The following is a 20,324-nucleotide window of genomic DNA, read 5'->3' as shown; positions in this document are numbered from 1 at the left end:
TGAGTCTAGACAGACCTGATGCAAGTTAGTGGCCTCATCTTGGAATTGGCTAGCATTCATGGCCCCATTTCAGAAGTTATGTAAAAGAACCCTTGACATATTCCTGTCTCCCAGTTCTAACCACAACAGAGAAGGCTCATGGCACTGGGAGGTAGTAAGTGTCTATGTAATTAGGAAAAGTACCACAACCTTACAGGGAGAGAAACCTGCACTTCATTCGTCAGCACTGATGGTCATTTTAGTATTGCTACTGCTGTTACAGTGCTGGTCTCTGGAACCCCTGTTCAGGGAAGGTTGTTCATCACATACAATCCTTGTAGCCACATGAGCACTCTGAGCAGAACAGAGTTTGGTGTTGCATGCTCTCAGCAGTCTTTGGAGATGCTCTGAAAGTCCCTATGACTGATCCATGTCACCAGCTTTGAGGTGAAATGGTATTTGGGACCCTTATCCCAAGTGGGAGTGGCCAGGGCTGTGATGGAAGGCCAGTGAACAATGGATGCTGGAGTTGCCCCTGAACAGATCTCAGCCATCACCAGGCTTCATAAGCAGAGAAAGCACCGTCATCCTCAAATAGCTTGCCATCTCTAGGTAACAGAGAAAAGAGAGTTTATAAAGGAACTGGCCTCAAGCTTTGATTCTTTTTAAGGTGAGGGGGAAATGTCCCCCAGAAAAGTTGATTTTAATGTTAATCTGTTCATTCATTATTGTGGTTTGAATGGGTTTCAGGTTAAAACGCTAGCCTTGGGTTATCTCGAAAGGGGGGAAAATCACAAGAAATGGGCACCTAAAGGGACCGAAGATGCTGTGTACACAGAAGGGGGCGGGGGACCACAGGGACTTCTTTAGTTTGGCTTGGGACTGGCAGGTAGAAGGAGACTGTGATTTAGGGTTTTGTGACTCATCATGGAGAGAGCTGCTTATGATGTCTAAGGACACATTGTATTTTCAGCATAATCTTGCCTTTCAAGGAAGCTGACTACATGGCCCAACATGAATTTGGTTATGCTGGAGGGCCGACGGAAGAGGGATGCAAACACGGGTGCCACACGGAGTGAGCGTTTAGCAGATTAGCAGATTAGTTAACTAGGGTACAGACGCGCCAGTTGATGAAGGGACTATTTTAAGTGTTTAATCCCTTGGTGTTATTTCTCCATTGCGGTGGTTGGGGGGAGGGCCTTGTTCTGTTTCACTGTGTTGGGGTGTGGAGCATCCCTTCTGAGAGCTATGCCTCGAACCCAGCACCTACATGTGATGGCCCATGCAGAGCAGGGCTCCCCCCTTACCCATGAGTCATTATGGTCTGGGGACATCTGAGAGAGGAGGGAACATCTGGCACAAAGGGGGTTCTTTTCCCTTGACGGAAGCTAGACAGAAGCTGAAGAAAGGCAGTTGGAATCCAGTCACATTTGAGTCAGTTTGGTGCTTTGTGCCTGTGGTCTTCAGATAGCTAATGAAAGAAAAAAAGGGAGTCATAGGTAAAGAAGAGAGGAAGGAGAAAGGTGAAACAGAAGAGAGAGGTTTCTGATCACTTTTGGACTCTCAGGTTTCCACAGTCAATAAATTTAAAACAGTCCCATTTATGTCCCCTAGTGGGGGAGTGGCTTGATTAATTATTAATTATTTGAGACAGTAAATACTTTAAAACCCTCCAATAACTTCTGTCTCTCCCATTCATATACTGGGCACAGTCGTGGCTTAGACATTATTGCTTAGCAAAGCTTGGAAGTACACGTTTCAGATTTGAGAGCTTGGGGAAAATTTCGCATAGACTTTCCTAACGGAACCCAGAAATTGAAAATCCAAAGTGCTGTAAAACCTGAACTTGTAATGTGTCAGGTTGACACATTTTGAGCATCAGATTTTCAGATGAAGGGTGCTCAGCCTGTTCAGGGCTGACTGCTGTAGGCCTGCCAACAGGAATGAAGTTGCTTAGCTAGGTTACAGAAGACGCACCCATCCTCCCAAGGCTGGCCTGCAGTTTGCTAAGAATGTCTTTGTTGTCAGTTTGAAGCTCTCCCCACCGTGCACGCGAACATAAGTGCTACAGTCACTCTGTTTCTTAACGTCCTGAGGAACTAACTCAAAAGCTGTTGTTACTTGGGGCGCATCTGCCATGTATTGAAATATTCGTCAGAGAAGGAGGAAAGGACCCCTGGTGGCTAAGGGTTTCGAGTTTGAGATATAAGCAGCTTGATGAAACCGCAGTGAGTTTGTAGAACAAAACACAAGGTGCCATTCATCCAGAAGGAAAACTGAAGTCACTGTCAAGTCCTTTTTAGTTTGAATTCATGTGGAGATGCCATCTAGTGGCCTAGTAGAATAACTGTGGAAAAGCCACTTCGTCAAGACCAACCGTTTTCTTAGAGAGATCACGTGTAATCTCAGTGTTAATTTGTGAGTCTTTCTCTAACTTTGAAAGGTGTATGAAAATGGTAATAAGCATTTAAAACGGATGAGTGAAACCATTTAGTCTTTACAGGCAAAGGATTTGAGAGCAACCCTGTTTTATCAAGACAGTACAAGACAGCCAGGAGTAGGTCTGGAAGTTAGGAAGCCTGAAGGTGCGGGCTGAAGAGATGGCTCCGCAGTTGAGAGTCATACTGCTGAATGGGGTTCTCAGCCCCACCCAATGCACACAATTACAGCTACTTGTAACTCTGATTACAGGGGGATCCAAACACTGGCCTCTGAAGACATCTGCGCGCGCGCGCGTGCACACACACACCATGACATATACCCACCCACACACACACATAATGCAATTTTAAAGAAGAAATTATAAAGAACCAAAAGGTGTGAGACATGCATGTGTGAAGAAAGCTATAGGTGTTTTAAGTTCAAGAATAAAACAAACTGATTTTAAGCAAATTCATTGTTAAATGTTATGTTCTTTATTGCACATTGGAGACGTTTAATAAACCTTTTACTGCTTTTTCTAGAGGATGGTACTGTCTTAATTTCAGAGTTATCTTTTACAAGGACAGTACACATACTTTGGTTCTAAATACTTTTGCAGGCCTATCCATCTTTAAATTAGCCTTTCTCTATATATTCCAGTCAGGGGTTATCATGTGCTTCTTTAGATCCTGAAGTTAGACTCTAATACGCTCTGTGTCCTTCCATCTGCTCAGCTGACAATGTTCTGGACTCTCCCCTAACCATTTTTGAATGTGTAAAAAATACGCATGTGTCTCATCCAGACTGTCAGAAATGCTCTACAAATCCCCTCTGGAGTTTGTCTCAAAGTTTACTAGCTCTCACAGGTCAAGCACGACATGATCTCTGTCTCACATTCCTCTCCGACTGTTTGTGGGGTTTTGTCTATTAAAGATGGCAGTGGCATTCAGGGTAGGACTGGTCCAGAATGGACACAGGCTGCCTTTTGGTGTGCAACATCACCCTACATCTCAGAGATAGGCTATTAACCGCAGCCCTGGCTGTATAGACTTCCTATAACTGGGCAATGTTTTAAGCAGTGTGCGAGGCTGAAGGGCTGTTGCTTAAGGCAAATATAATCTAGATAAAAATATATTAAAATCCGGGGGTCTTGAAATCTGAATAGTGAATAACCTAGATATCATTAAAGAAATGCATTACCAATACTTACAAACATACAGAAACTAAAATGAGTGTGTCAGGAGTCATTAAAGCATGGAAGGAAATAGCAGATGAGTGGAAGTATTTATTAGTTGAAAGCATTCTTTGGAAAACAAGTAGGTGGCTAAAAAGTGCCCAAAACTTTCCTCTTTATAGAGAATTCTAATATTCCCTAGCCATCGTATTTACATGATTAATTTACTTAGCAAACCCTTTCGCTCTATAGGGAGCAGGGGTAGAAATGGCACACTGGCCTTCCTGGTCTCCAGATAATGGCCTCTGAAGGCAGCAAGTGCTGTCCCTCTCATAAACAACCTATGGTGGCTAAAGGCTGGGAAAAATAGAGTGAGGCCCACGAGGCATGTGGCTGGTTTCTCCTGTCTCTTGAGGGGACAGCACTCAAAATAATTTCCTTCTTCTGGCAGTCCACTCTACACAGCACTTCTAGAAGCGTCCTTTAACACACCACACCACATTTTGTGTGCGTCCATGTGTACATTTATGTGTGGATTTGCTTGCCTGCATTCATGCACCTGAAGGTCAGGGGTCAACATTGGTCATCCACCTCTCCCACTCTCCTCATTTTTTGAGGCAGGCTCTTGAAATGAACCTAGAACTTGCTGTTTGGGTTAAACTGGTTGGCCGGTAAGCTTCTAGGATCTATGTGTTACACCACCATCACACCCCATCTCCCACACTGTTCTTTCTGCAAGTTTTTACATAGAGGCTGGGGATTGGAACTTAGGTCTTCATGTTTACACAGTGGGCACTTATGCCACTAAGCCACCTCCCCAATCAAACTTGTAGACAGCTTTAAGAAGAAAGAGCAATTGTGGGCAGTGAGTAACTCAGCTCACGCTTCACAGGCACACTTCACTTTGAAGACCAAAGCCAGAGTCTGGTCCACCTACTTTCGTTTTTCGTGTACGGGGACAGTGACTTCAGGACAGCATGACCTTCTCACTGTGCATTGTCTACTTCCTCTCCTGCCTCCTTGTCCAGCTTTGTTCGAATCTCTGCTCCCTTCATCTTTGTTCTACTTCTTTTTCTGCCTGTTATTAAAGAATACTCTCTGTCTTCAGCTTTAAAAGCTGATGAAATAAATCTTTTTACATTTTCCTCTCCTCTCGGATCAGCCCTAAGTTGACTTTTAAGTTTATGGGTGACTCCAGATGATTCTTCTCCCGGGGAGTCAAGGATCTCTAATTAGGAAGAAAGAGATGGTTCCTCTGCCCTGATGGAGACAGCAGATGCCACCCTTATCACAGCTGGTTCTGGTACAGCTGGGGAAATGAGCAGGGAAAGCCCCAGGGGCCATAGCAGCTACTCTATAAACAAGTTGGGTTCCTTAACCTCCCCGTGGCGTCGGTGTGCCTGCCGTTAGGGGCAAATGGCCATTAGCTTTGAGTCGGGGCTTCCTGGCTTTGTGAAGCCTGACAACCCGAATGTTCTGCAATTGTGTTTGGGCTGTGTGTATTTCCCAGTTTTTACAGTAGTGTGTTTAAAGAAATGAAGAGGGAGACGTTAAATATTTATTTTGGCTGACAAGATAAATGAAAGCTGCTATTGGGAAGATAACTGGCAAGTCTGAAATCTAGGTTTATTTGTCTTCCAGAACATGCCCATTGTGTGTCTTTGAATGGATGATACAGTAATTAGATAAAAGCATCTTATTATGAGGTTAATTATAATATTTACTCAGAGCATTTTGATGGAAAGATCCTAATCATGAAAGGAAATGAGATTCCTTCATGAACAAGTATCATGTCTCTCTGAGAAGGCCAGTGGGTTCAGTACTAAGGATGTCTAGAAAAGTCTACATCTGCCTGGTGTGGCTGGCAAACGAGTGGCCCTTTAGGTGGTCTTGTTGTCACTGTAGTTCCAGCTTCCAGGCAAAGTTTGGCTTACCAGGAATGCTATAGGGTGTGGGTACAGACCACATCGCTCCTCACTTCATTCTCCCTTGACCACCTCAGCTGAAGTGCCTTTGAGTAACAGCTCCAGGGTCCAGGCTACCGATGACATGACCATAGCCAGTGAGCCTAGAGAACAAGTGGGGACAAATCCTCTTGCTCTGAGATGCCCAGCTGACACAAGCTCTCTGCCAGCCTCTCCCTAGGGAACCTCAACAGGGCTGAGTCTGCTGCACATGAGCTCTTTAGTCAGTGGAGCTAAGCTTTGCCTGACAAAGACTTGGACCTCTAGCATCAGATCTAGTCAGAGCACTTGCCTCTTCCCTGCTCACACGGTAGCAGACACCATACAGAACAGAAGGACAGGCTAAAGGTTATGACGGATGGCTAGAGACACTCAAGTATGTCCATGAGTGTGCACATAGCTGTAAAGGCGTGCACTGAGTTGGTTAGCCACACTCGAGGAAGGAAAGGAGATGATTAGTGACCAGTTGCTTAGTGGTGCTGGATTGGCAGGCCTCAGTCATACCTTAGGTACAAAGAGATTAGTACTCATCGTGGGAAGGCAAGAGGAGAACACACAGGGCGTAAGAGGCAAATGCATCCTTCTCAGGGCCACTGCACAGCCTCCGCTAGGGATGAAGGACTTGGAGGGGTCTCTGTGGAGGAAGAGAGGCCTCTGGCTGGCCCTGCAAGAGTTAAGGCTTGCAGACAATTGTAGGAGAGGAGACCAGGACAGAGGGTACATGGCACTCTACATGTTAGCTGAAAATCAGATTGCTTGGAAAACAAGACTGGACTCTGGAGAGATCCAGAACCCGGGCAGTTGGCTCCCGAGAGTAGCGGGCCTGAAGGAGGATTGAGTCTGACAGCCACATGCAGGTTGCCCACGTGGATGGAATGGATACAGAAACAGCAAAGTGAGCATCTGGGCCTTTCATTTTCCTCTCCTTGTCCTTAGCCTCTGCCCAGTGGACACAGAACACAACTGTGTCCAAGTCAGATTGTCATATGAGCCCCTGTCATCAGCTCTGACTTGTGATGTGCTGAGTAAACCGGACAATACACTCATGAGAAGAAGGTGTAATGTATCAAAGATGGAGAAATAGCACATAGGAATGACTGGCACAGACGGTTACCAGTGCAGCGGCTCTAGGGGAGACCTTCGTTCACCCAAATGTCTCCACACAGAAGGCAACAATGTTTCTTCATGGCTGACCGTATTTGCTTTTCCCTGCCCATTCCCCACCAAAACCAGACAGCAGACACAGTGAACACATCCATGCTCAATGCAGTCATGCCCTATTCCGGCTTTATTGCCTGTAATCTGTGAAGACTGATTTTGTGTTTCTTTCCCTTAGAAGCCCCTGTCCTTGTCCCTCCTAGAGATGAGGAGAGTCAAGCAGTGTGGCCATTGGAGGCATTCCTCGGGCCACCCGTGGTGCCTGAGAAGCGTGGCGGGGTGACACTATAGCACAGGAGCCTCTTTCTGCCTGGCTCCTCCTGCCCTGCTAGCATCCCACCTGGGCTACAGGATTCCCACTCAAACAACCCCACCCTCTACTGGAAGGAGCTTGAGTTGGCAGTCAGGAGGCCTCAGCTCTGAACTGGGTGCTGTGTGAACAACAAGCCAACCCTCTGCCTTCCTGGACCCACTCGTTCCTCAGCATGAACCAGGAGGTTGGAGCTGTGTGAACCCTTCCTGACCCCAGGACTTCTTAGATAGTAGGCTGTGTGCCCGGTGGGGCCTCTGAGATAAAGCCTGAGGCAGGGCAGTAGAGTGTGGGCTCCCAGATCGGCAGTTGCAGGCCAAGGGTGGTGGGGTTTAGCTGGAATAAGGAAATGGTATGACCAGGTATGTGCTTGATACTCCCTTGGTTTAGCTTCTGAAGCCCCAGATTGCACGCTGTGCCAATGTTACTTGGTCTGTTCTCCTCACCTGCTGCTTTCTTTTTAACCAGAATCATGGAACTGATTGGTTATCATCCTGAGGAGCTACTTGGCCGCTCTGCCTACGAGTTCTACCATGCCCTGGATTCAGAGAACATGACCAAAAGTCACCAGAACTGTGAGTTCCTAGAGTACCTGTGTCCTTGCAGTGTGCCCTTGATTAGTATGATTGACAAGACATGACCTTGGTTACTTCCTTCCCAAAGTCACCATCTTGGGTAACAGATAAGGTAGATACCCCTTTACAGCTCCCTCATCTGTAGGAAGAGAGAGCATAAAAGCTGCTCCTATCAGTTTGCAGCTGACCCCTGGGGGAAATATGTTGGAAAAACTTTTTGGTTGGATGTTGTTTTTACTTACTCCATATATTTAGTCCCCCACCCCCAGCACACTTAAAGATAACTCACAGTCCAAATAGGAAGTACAGATTCTGGTTTTGGGGGGATTTTGTTTGCTTTATTTTTTGCCCAGTGGAAAGCTGCCCTGGCCACAGAGGCCCCGATTTAGCTAAGAGGCCTGCATCAAGCCAAATCTACGTGGGCTGGAAACAGGGTCAGTGTCAGTTGTGACAGGAATCTCCACCCTGCCTCCCCCTACAAGCACAGCGGCACTGTAGATCCCCTGCGGGGGCGGGGGAGGCTTGGGTTTGAAGCAGGTCTACGTTACACGTGGGGGGACCCCTGCTCATCCAGGTGTATCTCAGCCCGAACGTGTTTCTCATCAAAATGCCTGGAGAAGCTCAGTCCTCAGCCAGATTTAGATAATTGAAAGTCACATTTCCAAATGACTTAATAATTTATACATTGTGGCTGTCAAAGGAGGGATTGGTCTGGTTTCTCTTTGTTGTACTCCTAGGAAAACAAGATTAAAAGCCATAAAAAGCCTATCTCCCTACCAAGCGGCAGGCCCCTCACCATGCCTGGCATTAATGAGATGATTACAACGCTGGTGTGAATTAGCGTCTACTGATCGAGCAGGCCCTTGCCTGCAATTACTAGAAATGCAGTTAAAACCTCTGCCCAGTGAGCTGTTTCATCAAAAAGAGTAAGAGCCTTGAACATGGTTTGCATTAATAATTGTCTAAATGAGTTAATTCCAGGCTTGAAATCATGCAAGAGTGTAGCTAGGTGGCCTCTGTGGCACCAAGGAAGGGACAAAAGAGAAGATCAAGGTCCCGTCTCTGGCCGTGATGGTTTAACAGAGTGGCCATACCCGACATTGCCTTTTCACTTGCTTCTGGCTCAACATAATGTAGTCAGAGAGGATCGATTGTCCTGGGGATCAACCGACTGATTATCTAAACGCGTTCACTGTTGTCCTTGCGATGTGAAGCTTGGCCTTCCTGGCCTGAGTTTCCTCGTGTTAAAGGATGACGTCTCTCCTCCCTCCAGCACAAGATTCCATTTGAAAGATTAGATTCGATGAAGATGACACAACCATGGTGGAAAAATAATTGTACTGCTTCTGATACTGAAAGAATGGTCTTAGCACATAATCTAGAAGATTCACATCTAGCTACAACCCCATAGGAAATGAAACCATGATCAGATAAAGGTTTGGATACAGATGTCTATTACAGTGTTAGTCACAGCAAATGAAAGCTCAGGCATCCAGGTGGAGGAATTACCTAGTCATTCGATACCCATATAGTGAGACAAAACTCCCCCATGAGAAAAGACGAATGACAGAAACATCTGTAACAACAGGAATCTCAAAAACATGCTGATCAAAACACATGAACTAGACTCCAATGACCCTGCTCCAGTAAAAGTCTAGGAAGGACAGGAGATAGTGACGGGAAAAGATCAGTGGTTGTCTGGAATCAGAGGCTGGAACCAGGATGCGTTAATCATCTGGACCTTGGGGATGGGAGAGATGAAGTGTTTGGTGCTTTTGCTCTGGTGATTATATTTGTCAAAACTCATTGCACTACATGCTTAAAATGGGTACATTTCCATGCCAGGCAAATTAAAATCCAATAAAGGCTTGTTTTGGAAAGGCAAATAAAGTTGAAAGTGGGAATCAAATTTTGACTCTCAAATCTGAGAGTTTGTCCAAGTCAGCAATAATGCTTAGTAAAAGGGTGCCTGTGAGGGCTTCAGCCGCGGGCGGCAGATGTGAAGTTGGTGCTGCACCCACTAATGATAACCTGTGCTGTTGCTCAGCAAGTGAGGTGACACAACGCTGACCTCCAGGTGTATGATGTGCAGAGCCCCCGAACTGCCACACAGACTTGAAGCCATCTCACAAGGCAGTTGGGCTCTGCAGAGCCAGGCACATGCAATCCTCAGTCACTCCTGCCCCTTGCTGGTGCTTGTTAGAATTTTCAAGTGGGTAAGATGTGCCAAGACACAGGTTTGTGACTGGCATGACTGTGAATGAGGCTGTTCCTCTCCCATGCAGGGTTGAAGGGGAGGGAGGTAGCCCCCGAGCCGACCAGGAGACCTGGGCAGACTGTCTACAGGGAGCCTGGGTGTTTGCTCATAGAGCTCGGAGACATTGCCTGTAAACACACAATTCCGAGTAACATAACTGGCACAGTCCCTAAGCACTGGGCATTAGTAGCTTGGGGAAGAGAAGATTTCCAAACATTTGTGTCGCCAATGAGGCCACAGCGCAAACAGCGGCAGCATCCTGGACAGTTAATAATGACAGTGATGAACATTACTGTTATTGTCAATACTGCATTCCGCAGAAGAGGAAACCACACCAGGATTGTTCCTTCCCCAAAGTCCCCCAGCCAGCAAGACTTCCTGAGCCTCTCATCAGACCCCTCTCCAGGTCCCTGTGACCTGGGCACTTCTCTGAACAATGAAGTCCCAGGGGATGACGAAGTCGAGTGGACAGTTTAAAAAGTTAGCAGACACTAGTGAAAAGCAGCTCTCATCTCTTTTTAACGAAAATGGAAAATGTGTTTGGAAATGGGGAAGACAACGGTCTAGGATGCGGGACAGCCCCTCCCCTCAGGGGTTTTTAGGTAGTGATAACACTTGGAAAATGAATGCTTAGCACAGTCCAGAAAAGGAAAGAGACTCTAAGCCAGCATTCTGGGTAGTTGAAAGGTAAGTTTAAAGACCTTCCAATGGTTGAGGAAGAAGCTGTGAGGTCCTGAGTTACAGGTCTTTCTTTACCCCAGGTGTAAAGGGCGGCAATTTGTCTCATACTATCTGGCCTCTAAGGTAGTAGACCTAACAATTGACCTTGAAAGTTCAAGGGTCACAAAAAAAAATTTTTTTTTTAAAACCTCAGCTGGGTCTTATGGCACAACAGTAAGCCCCAGTTATTCAGTAGGTTAAAGCAGAACTGTTAAGTTTAAGGCCTGCCAGGGCTTCAGAGTGAGTTCAAAGCCAGCCTGGGCAATTACTGAGACCTTGTGTCCAAATAAAAGCAGAAAGTGTTGGGGATGCAGCTCCACGGAAGAGCACTGGTCTAGCATGCGTGAGGCCCTCTGTTCCATCCTTCCCATCAGAGGGTGGTGGCAGGCCTGCCGCCTTTCGGCCTTTCTTCCAGATGCACCCTAGCCCCTCCCACCTGCAGTGGGTGAAGCCTGTGGAGGAAGTTGGGTGCTGCCCTTGGTGGTTTTCAACTGAGCTGTCCTGGAGTCCAAGACAGCTTTAAGGCCATGGCAAAGCTGTAGAGTGGGTCAGCCCCACACTGAGAAGGCAGTGTCTGCTTTCCCTCAAAACGCCTATTCCTCTTTTTTAAATTAAGAGATGGCCGAAATGCTCTCCAGCTCACTCTTCCTGGCCCTCAGTGTCCTCCCCGGCAGGTGACACTTCCTGTGGGATCTAAGAGGTGCTCTCCCACCCCTCATCTCTGGCTCCTTTCTACCCTAGTGTGCACCAAGGGGCAGGTGGTGTCTGGCCAGTACCGGATGCTGGCCAAGCACGGAGGATATGTGTGGCTGGAGACCCAGGGGACGGTCATCTACAACCCCCGCAACCTGCAGCCCCAGTGTATCATGTGTGTCAACTATGTCCTGAGGTGAGTCAGGGAGGGAGCGGCTGGCCTCTCGGGACCCTGGGCAGTACCTCCACACGTTGTGATGTGAATCCTAGCTGAGAGGATTTTACATTGAGATCTTAGAAGTAGAGTTCTGGACATTTCTTTCTCGCTTTTCACTTTCTCTGTTAAGGGTCATGTCTCTGACTTGTGCCAAGTGGGAGACTCCATACAGTAGTTGCTTCATGTTGTGAATGAGAGACGAGAGGGCTGCTCATGCTTTTCTGGGGAAATGTGACCGCTGGGCCTTCCCTCCTCCACCCCTGGCAAGAACCTGAGAGACAGCCATTGCTAATGTGAAGAAAACTGACATAGGCAGCCATGCCTCTTGTATACCAGCAGCTCAAGCATAGGGTAGGCCCACAAAAAGCACAGAGGTAGAAGTTATTCTGACTGTCTCTGTTTCCATGGCTCATGTGAGATTCTTCCCAAAACACCAGAGTGTCCCTGCCCAGCTCTTGTCTGAAAGGTTGAGCTCTCAGGATTCCAACATGGGGGAGCCCAAGGCTCATGCTAAAAAAGTGCAGATGCTCTAAACAGTTCTCTCATCCCACTAGTGAGATCGAGAAGAACGATGTGGTGTTCTCCATGGACCAGACTGAATCCCTGTTCAAGCCGCACCTCATGGCCATGAACAGCGTCTTTGACAACAGTGGCGATGTGGCCGTATCTGAGAAGAGTAACTACCTGTTCACCAAACTGAAGGAGGAGCCTGAGGAGCTGGCTCAGCTGGCCCCCACCCCAGGAGATGCCATCATTTCTCTGGATTTTGGTGGGTACTTCCCAGCCCCAGCTGAACCCATGGAACCCTCTTGGACTGGGGGATGGTTCTTACTATGACAAGCCTCCCCGGCCACAGCTTCCCCAAACCAGAGCTACTCTTGGCACGTGCCATGCTAATCACTTGTTCATGGTCAGGGCCCACCAGGCACAAAGGAACCACAAACTCCCTGGCTGCTGAGCTATTGTATGCCCTCATGAAGGGAAGTGGACGATGAGAGGGCTCCCTCTTGAGGGGCCCATTCTCCACCTGGCTGTGAGTTGAGGGAGTGAGGCACGTGTCTCAAAGAGCACCCTCTAATTTCAGTGAAAGGCTAACTAGGAAGAGTAGAAGGAATAATGCCAGGAACACCAGGGGAGAGAAGATTCAGGCCCAGGATGAAGCCCGCAATCGCTGTCTGCATTAAGAGAAGTCGTTGTGGTCCAGGCAGAGTTCTCAGCTATTCTCAGACTCCTTGAACTATCCACGGAAAGGCCTCTTCCAGTTTACACACTCCCCCAGCCCAGCTCTGACTGCTCCTCTTTACACTCACTTGCCTTATGTGGCTTTGAGAGGCTACAGGGAAATTGACTCCTCAGAGAATCATGAAGGGCACTGAGCCCTTGCATGAGATACCTTGCAACCCTCAGCTTCATGATGGTATTAAGGCAAATGGCCCAGTTCTCCTCTGGTAACTTCCTCGTCTACATGCTGAAGTATTCTGCAGGGAACAGCTACTTCTAGGAAGTTTAGCCTCTGACAGCCAAACAGTTGGAGACTGTTCTCTTTATAGGGACTCCCTATATTGAATCATAGCTCTGTCAAAGGCTTTTTGGTCCTTGCTAGGCTGCAGGGTACTGAGGGTGTCAACCCCAAGTCCCCTTTCAGGACCCTTATAGGACCTTTTGTGAATCTTCTGGGCTTCTTCCAACCTGGGATGAGCTCAGACCTCATGAATGTTCACCAAGCATGTCTTGTCTTTACAGGAAGCCAGAACTATGATGAGTCCTCAGCCTATGGCAAGGCCGTCCTGCCCCCAGGCCAGCCGTGGGCCGCAGAGATGAGGAACCACAGTGCCCAGAGTGAGTCTGGGAGCCTGCCTGCCTTCACTGTGCCCCAGGCAGGCTCCCCAGGGAACACCACGCCCAGCGCCACAAGCAGCAGCAGCAGCAGCTGCTCTACGGTGAGCAGGATCTCCTCCAGGGAGAACACAGGGTGGGCACGCCCCTCGTACTCTGCTGCCAGACGACTGAAAAGACATCCTGAGAAGTACCGTCCCCTTGGAGTTATTATAGTGGCCCCTGGGAATGGCTGGGACACTTACCTGCCAGGTGTAGAGTTGACTGGTGGCTCTTAGTATCCACCTCTATTGAGATCCTGAAGCCTGAAATCACAGAGAACCTAGTTTGGTGTCTGTGCAAACCAAGGGCTTCAGCCACACAGCCCTACTGACCACAGCCTCTATCTAATTCACACCTCAAGACACCCTAGGACAGCAGTTCTCAACCCCTTCGGGGGCTGTCAAGTGACCCTTTCATTGAGGCCGCCTAAGACCATCGGAAAACACCATGTACGTCATGATTCATAACAGCAAATTACAGTGATGAAGTGGCAATGAAAATAATTGTGTGGTTGGGGGTCACCGCAACATGAGGAAGTGTATTAAAGAGTTGCAGCATTAGGAAGGTTGAGAGCCACTGGTCTAGGAAGTGATACAAGCATCTCCTTAACGGGAGACCAAGGTTCAGAGAGGTTGATGAACTGACCCACTTCACACAGCTTGTCAATAGCAGTCCCCTTCATAGGGATTTGGTGGAGTGAGGCAGAATGAATCCAGAAACACGCCTGTCTGTTCCCACTGGACTTCTGGGAGGCGGGCGCCATGTTCTCGACCTCACCCTCTCTCCTTCGTCTCTAGCCCAGCAGCCCTGAAGACTATTACTCATCCCTGGAGGATCACTTGAAGATAGAAGTGATCGAGAAGCTCTTTGCCATGGATACGGAGGCAAAGGACCAGTGCAGCACCCAGGTAGGCCCTGTGTGTGGGGAGCAGTCTCCTGCCATCCCTTTACAGAGATCCCTGGGGTGCCGAGCACATCTTCGGGGGCAGGGAGCTGTGATCACCCCTCCTTCCACTGTTTCATTGCTCAGTCCTATGCTTCTGTTTGTAACTGTCAGCTTCATCTCCTCCTAATTTGGACAACTGCCTTCACACATGTGCCAAACCACAGCTACATGTCCAAACTTGTAAGGAGGCATCTCTGCCTCCTTGGTGCAAGATGCATTTTAAAAAATCATTTTTCTTTAAATCACTGACAAAAGTGCTTCATTGCACAAGGCCGCATATTCTTGCACAAACGCTATGAGTGCTTGAGGTAGGTGGATGTGGCAATGACCAGCTCTCCAGGGGCAATCCTCACACCCAAGTCTGTCTCAGACTGAGTTCTCCATCCAGGCTTCCACCCTGCTCCTCAGTGTGTGCCTTCATCTTATCCTGTAAAACTTTTCACTGTTTCTGTGCATGTCTTTCCCCTGTGTGTCTGTGGCACTTCTTAGCACAAGCAGGCAGCCTTTCTTCAGTACCATTCTCTGGGCACTAGTTACAAAGGTCTGTCTGCAGTCCGGGGTCAGCTTTTGTCTGTTTGTGAGTGTTCTACTGTGACAGATGGGAAGGGGTCTCTGAGTACCTGCTGGCGAGAACGGCAGTCCCTTTACAGGGCGCATGAGGGTGGTGAAGCTGTCCTTCATCCCTGGAGCTCAAGTGCAGCAAGAGTAGGATGAGGGGCAGCCCATGAACAGAGGCAGGGGTCTTGCCTGACTGAAGGAGAATGGGGAGAGAAGGCACTGCAGGTCAGGGGTGGGAGCTCAGAGTATGAAGTGAAGGGATAAATGCATGAAAAGTTTAATATCCTGACAGAAAGTTTTGCACACTCAATGGTAAATCTGAGCCTTTCCAACAGAGGTGTTTGAATGGAGAAGTGACACTTCGAAAAGGCCCAGGCAGGACATGGTTGGGTTGGGCTACGGCTATCTAGCTTTGCTCTGTCTTTCCCCAGACGGACTTCAATGAACTGGACTTGGAGACCCTGGCACCCTACATCCCTATGGATGGGGAGGATTTCCAGCTAAGCCCCATCTGCCCAGAGGAACCACACATGCCAGAGAGCCCCCAGCCCAACCCCCAGCAATGCTTCAGTACCATGACAAGCATCTTCCAGCCACTAGCTGTGGGGGCCACCCCCAGCCCCTTCTTCCTGGACAAGTACCCGCAGCAGTTGGAAAGCAGGAAGGTGGAGCCTGAGCACCAGCCCATGTCTTCCATCTTCTTTGACGCTGGGAGCAAAGGGTCTCTGCCCCCATGCTGTGGCCAGGCCAGCACCCCTCTCTCTTCTATGGGGGGCAGATCCAACACTCAGTGGCCCCCAGACCCACCATTACATTTTAGGCCCAAAAAGTGGCCTGTTGGTGATCAGAGCACTGAAGCGTTGGGGGCTCTGCCTTTGGGGCCATCGCAGTTGGAGCCTCTCAACAGCTCGCCTCATGTCTCCGTGTTCAAGATGAGGTCAGTGACGGATGTCTGCCTGGAAGGGGACCTGCTGGGCAGGACGGGGATGGGTGCACACGCAGCAGTGAGAGCTCTGCAGCTCCACAAGGGCTTCCTGCCCCACTATCTCCCTGCACTCTGCAGGCAGCTGGAGCTCTGCCTAGCCCTTGGGCATTTGAGGGACAGAACCCCAGAAGAGAGGAGAAGGGGCTTACTTAGGTACCCCAAACATGCTGTCTGTCTACCTTTTGATCACCCTGAGGGTCCTTTTCTTACCTGGGGTTCGTCTTTGGGCACAGATAGGTATTTGAGTGACCTTTTCTCCATCCTCCCCGCAATCCCGTGCTTTTCGTCTGCCCAGGCTCCTACCCCAGAGCCTCCGTGGGCTGTGCACAGATGCCAGCAGTTCCTGCTTCCACAACAGGCTCTATGTCAGCAACAACTCATTGGCTTACTGCCAGAAGCCGGTGTGTTGTCTGTAATATGTACCCTTTGGACCATCTGGGGGTGGTCCTCTGGGTGGGAGGCACTGAGCAGAAATCCTTGTAGAGACTGATTTCATCCAGCTGGGCAGCCAGCCATGAAGGCAGGACGGTGGGCTGCCTGAGTAGAGCTGAGGTAGACAGGTGTGTGGAGGGAGGTACAGGTGCTTGAACTCATCAGCATCTTACCTGTAGCTGTTCGGACCTTTAGGCCCTCTGTCTATACATCGATTTAGTCGTGAGTATTGGGTCCTCGCAGCGGGAGCCTGTAGGCTGTCTCACATCTGCTGTCTACCCTTGGGCTTGGCAGGTCTGCAAAGGACTTTGGGGCTCGTGGACCATACATGATGAGCCCTGCCATGATAGCCCTCTCCAACAAGCTGAAGCTAAAGCGCCAGCTGGAGTATGAGGAGCAAGCCTTTCAAGACACAAGAGGGGTAAGCCATGTCTACTGTGAATGCACATCATGGGCATCTCAGCCTGCTGGGCGAGATGAGGCCAGGCAGAGATGCACACAGCTCCTTCGGGGTGAGCACCTCCCTGTGCTTGTACCTGCTGGGTCTGTGTGGGACTCCCTCCCCACTCCACCCTCCGCCCTCTTCCTCCAGTTTCACTTTACCTCTGCAGGGAGATCCTCCAGGCACTAGCAGCAGCTCACATTTGATGTGGAAACGTATGAAGAGCCTCATGGGTGGGACCTGTCCTTTGATGCCTGACAAGACCATCAGTGCAAACTTGGCCCCTGGTAAGAACGCCTGGCCCCAGGGGTCTGGTGGAAGGTTGGAGGCCCAGGGCCCACTCCCTGAGCCTGAGATTGGGCTATGTCCATGCCGTGAGCGGGCTCCAGGTTCTGAAGTGTCTATATGGCTGCTGAAAAAAGAAAAAGCGGCCGAGAGCTACCACCTGTCCCATCAGACAGCACCACATCTCACTGTCTGGCTTGGATCTTCCAGATGAATTCACCCAAAACTCCATGAGAGGCTTGGGCCAGCCACTGAGACACCTACCACCCCCACAGCCGCCGTCTGCCCCGAGCCCAGGGGCCAGCGCCAAGAGTGGGTTCCCGCCACAGTGCTATGCCTCGCAGTTCCAGGACTACGGTCCTCCGGGAGCTCAGAAGGTGTCAGGTGAGGGCTTTGGGGTCTGATGAACACAGTGGCCTGCCTGGGCAGGGGGCTGGGAGGCAGCCACTGACACACAGCAGCTCAGCATCTGGGGGGCAAGCTGCCTTCAGAGCCCCTGGTGACAACTGGTTCCAGTAGGTAGGGCTCTTTATCCCGCAAGGCCGCAGGAGGACTTCAGGCTTCCCTGGCTGTCAATACTCCTGCGATCTGTTCTCTTCTGGCTTCGTCCTCTGAATGGGGACTGGAGCTCAGGACAAGAAGGCTGTTGCACCTCAAGTTCCTGGCCTGGCCGCTGGAGACAGTTATTTTCATCCTTCTCCCTCACCATCTACGGTGGAGTAGGTACTGTGCCAGTGCACGGGTCAGACCTTTAAAATACCCTCCCCTCCCCGTCTTTCAGGCATGGCAAGTCGACTGCTGGGGCCATCGTTCGAGCCTTACCTGTTGCCAGAACTGACCAGATATGACTGTGAGGTGAACGTCCCCGTGCCTGGGAGCTCCACACTCCTGCAGGGGAGAGACCTTCTCAGAGCTCTGGACCAGGCCACCTGAGCCAGGGCCTTTGGCCGGGCGTGTCCCTGCCCTGCCATCTTGTCCTGCCTGCTTCACCTTCCATCTGTGTTGCAACTAGGTATCTCTAACACCAGCACACTTAGGAGATGTCCTGACCTGGCCGTGTGGCCAGGGCACCAAGCAGTGGCCTTTTCTGACATGCTCACTTTGTTATCCGTGTTTTAAGACTACATAGTTGTCTTACCTGCTATGTTTTACTGTCAATGAACATGTCCTGAAATTTTGTAAGATTTCCCCCTCCCTCCCTTGAATTACATCTAATTTATATTCCCCAAAGGTTTCTCTCTCACATTCGGTATCCATACTAACAAGCATGGTGGATGTTGGCTCTCCTGAGGGAAAGATTTGGCTTCACTCAACTAAAAAGAGGTTTTGTCCTTGTTGTTGCCAAAGAGAAAACGATTTTGCTTTCCAAGCTCCACTGTGGATTCTCTTTCTCTCTTTCTCTCTCTCTCACACACACATACACACAAACACCTAATCACCATATTGTAAAATTTGGTGTTATTTTTAAAGCCAGCTCTTTGCTCTGATTTTCATATGATGGATGGGGAAAAAAAAAAAGAAAAGAAAAGAAGAAAACGTGAAGGGTAAACTCTAGGTTACACAGTGGCTTTCCTAAACCATTTGGTGGTGTCCTTCACCTCACCCCCAGGTCCAATGGGTTTTTTATTACTATTACTCACAAGCAAAGCTGAGGTTTTTTAAAGAGAAATTTATATCTGGGTTTAGTGTTTATCGTATATATGGGTACTTTGTAATATCTAAAAGCTTAGAAATGGATTCCTGCTCACAAAACCACTTCTGAGATCTTTTTAGGGCTGTTAATTTAATTTGTTTCTGTGTTCTAGACACTGTAGAGCTGTACAGTACCCCCACAGGCCTGTACTAACCCCGCTCTGGGTCTTCTCTGTCTTGCTTTCTCTCGGATGACCTTTGGCTTTGGATACGCCATCGGTGTGACAAGCAATCCCAGGAGAGGATTAGGGGGAGCATTGCAAGCTGTCTTCTCTCCTCGTGCTCTCTGTATTGTGTATGTGTGCATCGTTATTGCTGCCGCGAGGGCTCTAATGGCATGTTGGGGTGGGAAGGAAGCGCTGTCATTTTTTTCAGGTCGTGTTGCTAGCCCTTCAAGTGCACTGAGCTAGGTGACTCCCGATCTCTCCCACGCGGCACATTTGGGGATTTCCACGCTACCGTGACATTGTCTTCATGGGAATTCACACAGCAAGTGAGGGTTCAGAAATAATGTAGTGACCCAGTCCTCTGAGCTAAACTGGGAGAGGGTGCCAAGTGGAGGGTAGCAGGTCCACCAGCCCTATATACCCTGCCATGTCCACAGCTCGCGGGGCGGATGGCCCTGCAAAGCTAAGGTGCAGCGCCCCCTGCTGGAGCGCAGCAGGCAGACCTCCAGGGACAGCCTCTAGCTGAGGTCTGTCACTTGGAAGTGATGTGAATAGGTCGAAAGCACTGAAAATAATGTTCCCAGAGCACTTTGTAACTCACTGGGGAGGAGGGATAACACCTTTTGGGTTTGTGATACCAATCAACATAAGATGTTGTTGACCTGGGTACAGTAAAACTTTAAATACACACAAAACCCATCAGGCAAGAATGCAGTAAGCCTAAAGGGATTTACTGCTCAAACCAAAACTTAGCTGTCAAAGTCAATCTACCTAAAATTACCTAGGCATGGTGTTGTTCAGGTTCATGTTGGTGCACACTGTGGCATGACACATGGTGACAGAACTTGAAGGGTTGTTGACATGTAAATGCTGATAGTTGATTTCCTGTGTTCTTGCCTCAGCATTAAGGGCATTTTTCCCTTTGCAGTTTTACTAAAAAACACTCTGAGAAATATTCTGAGCTTTGTATTAACCTTTCCTGTCAATGTGTAACAACTTCATGAACATTACTGCATTGTCAAATTCCTACTGACGACATTATAACTGTACGGGAGCTTAACTTTATAAGGAAATGTATTTTGACACTGATATCTTATTAAAGTATTCTGATCCTATTGCTGCTGCCGCCTCTTGTTTCCTGTGCATTTATCATGGGCTGCACCAATGGAAAATGAAGTCCTTACTCGTAGCAAACAGAAATGAGCATTGGAACTGAACTGGACCCGACTGATGAAGGAAGGGACACACTGCGCCCGGCAGATGCCCAGTTTCGGAAGCCATGTGATATCTTCTGTATTTCTGAGGATGCTGTGTGCTTAGGAAGGGCCCTTTCTCCGCATGCTAAGAGGGAAGGAAAAAAGCCTTGTCTCTACCCTCAGAAATCCACATGAGACACTGAGGAGCATGCTGGGCCTGGATCTTCACACTGTTTGTTCCAGCAGAGGTTCCAAGGAGAAGGGCATCCTGGGCG

General features: G+C 48.9%; 1 protein-coding gene across 1 annotated transcript in view; it reads left to right on the top strand.

Moving 5' to 3' along the window:
* Positions 1-19,968, top strand: part of Epas1 (endothelial PAS domain protein 1) — a 79,539-nt gene extending 59,571 nt beyond the window's left edge. The window contains exons 7-16 of the mRNA XM_021643571.2: positions 7,475-7,581; positions 11,300-11,447; positions 12,023-12,237; positions 13,212-13,408; positions 14,144-14,254; positions 15,282-15,787; positions 16,562-16,688; positions 16,879-16,996; positions 17,205-17,378; positions 17,776-19,968. Of these exons, the coding sequence (XP_021499246.1) occupies positions 7,475-7,581; positions 11,300-11,447; positions 12,023-12,237; positions 13,212-13,408; positions 14,144-14,254; positions 15,282-15,787; positions 16,562-16,688; positions 16,879-16,996; positions 17,205-17,378; positions 17,776-17,927 (1,855 nt within the window). The 3' untranslated portion in view covers positions 17,928-19,968. The remainder of the gene's footprint in view (positions 1-7,474; positions 7,582-11,299; positions 11,448-12,022; positions 12,238-13,211; positions 13,409-14,143; positions 14,255-15,281; positions 15,788-16,561; positions 16,689-16,878; positions 16,997-17,204; positions 17,379-17,775) is intronic.
* The last annotated feature ends 356 nt before the right edge of the window (positions 19,969-20,324 follow it).

The sequence above is a fragment of the Meriones unguiculatus genome, chromosome 1 (genome assembly GCF_030254825.1).
Source record: "Meriones unguiculatus strain TT.TT164.6M chromosome 1, Bangor_MerUng_6.1, whole genome shotgun sequence".
NCBI lineage: Eukaryota > Metazoa > Chordata > Mammalia > Rodentia > Muridae > Meriones > Meriones unguiculatus.
Note: the sequence above shows the minus strand (reverse complement) of the source record. Positions and strands in the feature narration are given on the sequence as shown.